At 44.1% G+C, this 2,785-nt stretch overlaps 1 protein-coding gene across 1 annotated transcript in view; it reads left to right on the top strand.

Moving 5' to 3' along the window:
- Positions 1 to 2,785, top strand: part of nt5dc1 (5'-nucleotidase domain containing 1) — a 64,674-nt gene that overhangs the window by 37,303 nt on the left and 24,586 nt on the right. The window contains exon 9 of the mRNA XM_035679079.1: positions 3 to 70. Coding sequence (XP_035534972.1) covers positions 3 to 70 — 68 coding nt within the window. The remainder of the gene's footprint in view (positions 1 to 2; positions 71 to 2,785) is intronic.

Raw genomic sequence — 2,785 nt, 5'->3', positions numbered from 1 at the left:
AGAGAAAACCATCCCTGGCCTTCAGCCGCTGCAGTGTGGTGAGCCGGCTGGAGGCCAGTGACAGTCAGCTGTCAGAAGTAGCACAACAAGGCCAGAGCTGTCTGACAGGAGGCTGCTGGCCACAACCCAACAAGCTGTCTAGAGAAGCTGCTTTCACTATTTGCCACAGCCGGATAAAGGCATTTATTATTATTATTTTTATTAGTGCTGCATAGGTTATTGATTTGTTAGTTATTGTTAAGTCCTCTGATGTGTTGAACTTTGGTTCTGGTTTAAATGAAGTGATAACAGTGATAACAGTCCAGACAGAGCCTTGGATCTCAACGGCTTCAACAGCAGTAATGATCTGAAAAAATAAGACTGATCATTCATGATATCGTAAAACACATTTTTACTTCAAAATAATGTTAATCCACTGTATAATGATGTCACAAATATTGACAGTTGTTTATACATAGATCCAAGTCCTTTCAACAAGTCCATTCAAGATATGCATCATTTAATGAACTGCAGACTACTTATAACTCAGCATATCTGTTTGGATCTTTATTTGGGACTTACCATAACTCCAGTTTAAGAGATCCTCTGCATCTTCTTCTTGAAGATCCCCAAGCTGGAGATGAACTCCTTGGCTCTGATTGGTTGATTTCATTCAGACCCAGTGGATTCTTCTTGCATTTTCCAGAGGAACCTGATTTGTTCACAGATGACAGATGACATGTCTCGTGTTCTGCTGTCCCAGGAATTTATTATATGTAAAAAGATATTTTTATAAAAGTGACCATACTGCAGCTTTAAACCCCCTGGGCTACCACGCTGTTTGGACTGCTAGCTTAACATTAGCTTACGCGATTTCAGCAGATGCGCAGAGGTGGGGGTAACGAATGTGGCATTCAAGGTGATGACTGGTTACTAGTAGTTAGTAACTAAATAGTAATACATAAGCAGGAATCGGGGTAAGGATTTCACGTAAGCTTCCGCTACCGCCAAGTTTATGTGACCGACAACCAGTACACATGTGGGGAACACGTTCGTTTCAGCAGAATCCAGAAAATAGTTCATATAAATAAAACTACTACCTGCCTGCTTTCCACCGTATGTGTCTTGTTGTTAGGAGTATATTTGAGCTCATAGAGTGCGGCTGTGCCTCAAGAGGCAGACGGGTCCGTCCCCAAATGGGAAGGTTGTTGTTTGTCCCCGCTTCCTCACTGTCGAAGTATCCTGAGCAAGATACTGAACCCAAATTGCTCGCTGATGACAGCATCGGTGGTTGAATGTGTATGCAATGAGTTAGTTTCTTGTTCGATGGGCTTTGCCATCAAACTGTAGTAGCGCTTTGAGTGGTCGGAAGACTAGAAAGCGCTATACAAGTACAGTCATTTACCATTTTACCTATAACTGTCCATACACTTGTACACTTGATTGTTGAACTGATGAGGTTTGGGGTTGATGTGAGGAGGCTTTGAAAATAGTGTTTTGACGTGAATTTAGGGTTCCAGAGAACAGAATGAACTGGATATCTCCTGGAAAGGAAAAATACTTTGTTCTAATTGGACGCAGGATCAGTAAGAGAGTGGTAATAAAGTGACTTTCATGTTTTTACTAAGTCCTCACTGTGAGATGATGAGGTCCCACAATCAAACACAGTTATGTTTCGGCAAAGATCCAACAGTTACAGGAAACATTAACAGGAAAAGATGTTGCAGCAAAGCTATCAGTCTTTTAGGGTATACTGATTAGTAAGGTAAGCTGCTCACAGCTCACCACATGTATGCACACTTTCACACATTCAAAAGCCGATGGTTTACATGTTAATCAGAAGTTCTCAGTAGGAACGTTTGTCCTGGTATACATCAAAGCTGCTGTCTTGCATCCCTCACTTATACCTTGGAAGTCCTCCTTCAAATAACACCTCGTACACCCTACCTGTCTCACATACCCAAACCGCCAGTGTCAGGGTCTCTTGGGGAGACACCCGCAACGCACATCCTACAAACAATAGCTCTACCGCTTCTCTAAACTGTATCTGAACAATATGAGTTTTCTTTTTTTTTTCGGGAGAGTGGTATACCTGCCCTTCCCCCCACAATCACTCCAGTGCTTACCTATCTCGGTCTCAAGTAATTCCCTAATGCGTACACTGTTTATTGCCCATGGTTCTCCATATCATCTGTACAGAGTAGTTTAGCTCCACTGGGAGCTATTGCTGTGTCTTGTGTAACACAGTGTATTAATGGATGCTGTCCAGGCATTGTCCTTTCACTGATCAGTTGGACCATGCCCCTCTATCACGAGGAGGGGTCTCAATCGCTACGCTCTCTTCATGCACTATATATACCAGGAAGGATTTCGAAGAGCTATTTGACGTCATCAATCACACGTTTCTCGAAACGCCCTGAAGCCTGGTTTCTCTCTCAATCTGCGTCGGCGCAGACAGCGCGCCTCTCCAGCGCACCCTTGTGAGTACCTGGCCTGCCTTGACTCTCACTGGCCCGCCACTGACTTCATCAGCCAGCTGTCTAAATGTCGACAAACAGGCGTGGGAAGGAGGACACCTGTGTTACAGGCTGTCGAAGGAATTCGCTTATGATCCAGAGCTCGATTCGCTCCATATCTGAAAGCTACGTTTTTCAGGACCGACCAGTAAGAGGTTCCATTCTTACCGCCTCAGGTACTTTATTTGAAGCCCTTGATCGAGGCCCAACAGAGATCAGTGAGCATAAGTGGACCCGTCACAGTGAGATGCCAAACCCATCTGGAAGGGTACCTCCACAAACACACACCA

The sequence above is a fragment of the Morone saxatilis genome, unplaced genomic scaffold (genome assembly GCF_004916995.1).
Source record: "Morone saxatilis isolate NCDOM2014 unplaced genomic scaffold, NCSU_SB_2.0 Contig7, whole genome shotgun sequence".
In the NCBI taxonomy this organism is placed as follows: Eukaryota; Metazoa; Chordata; class Actinopteri; family Moronidae; genus Morone; species Morone saxatilis.
The sequence above is the reverse complement of the archived record's forward strand: the minus strand, read 5'-3'. Positions and strand labels throughout refer to the sequence as shown.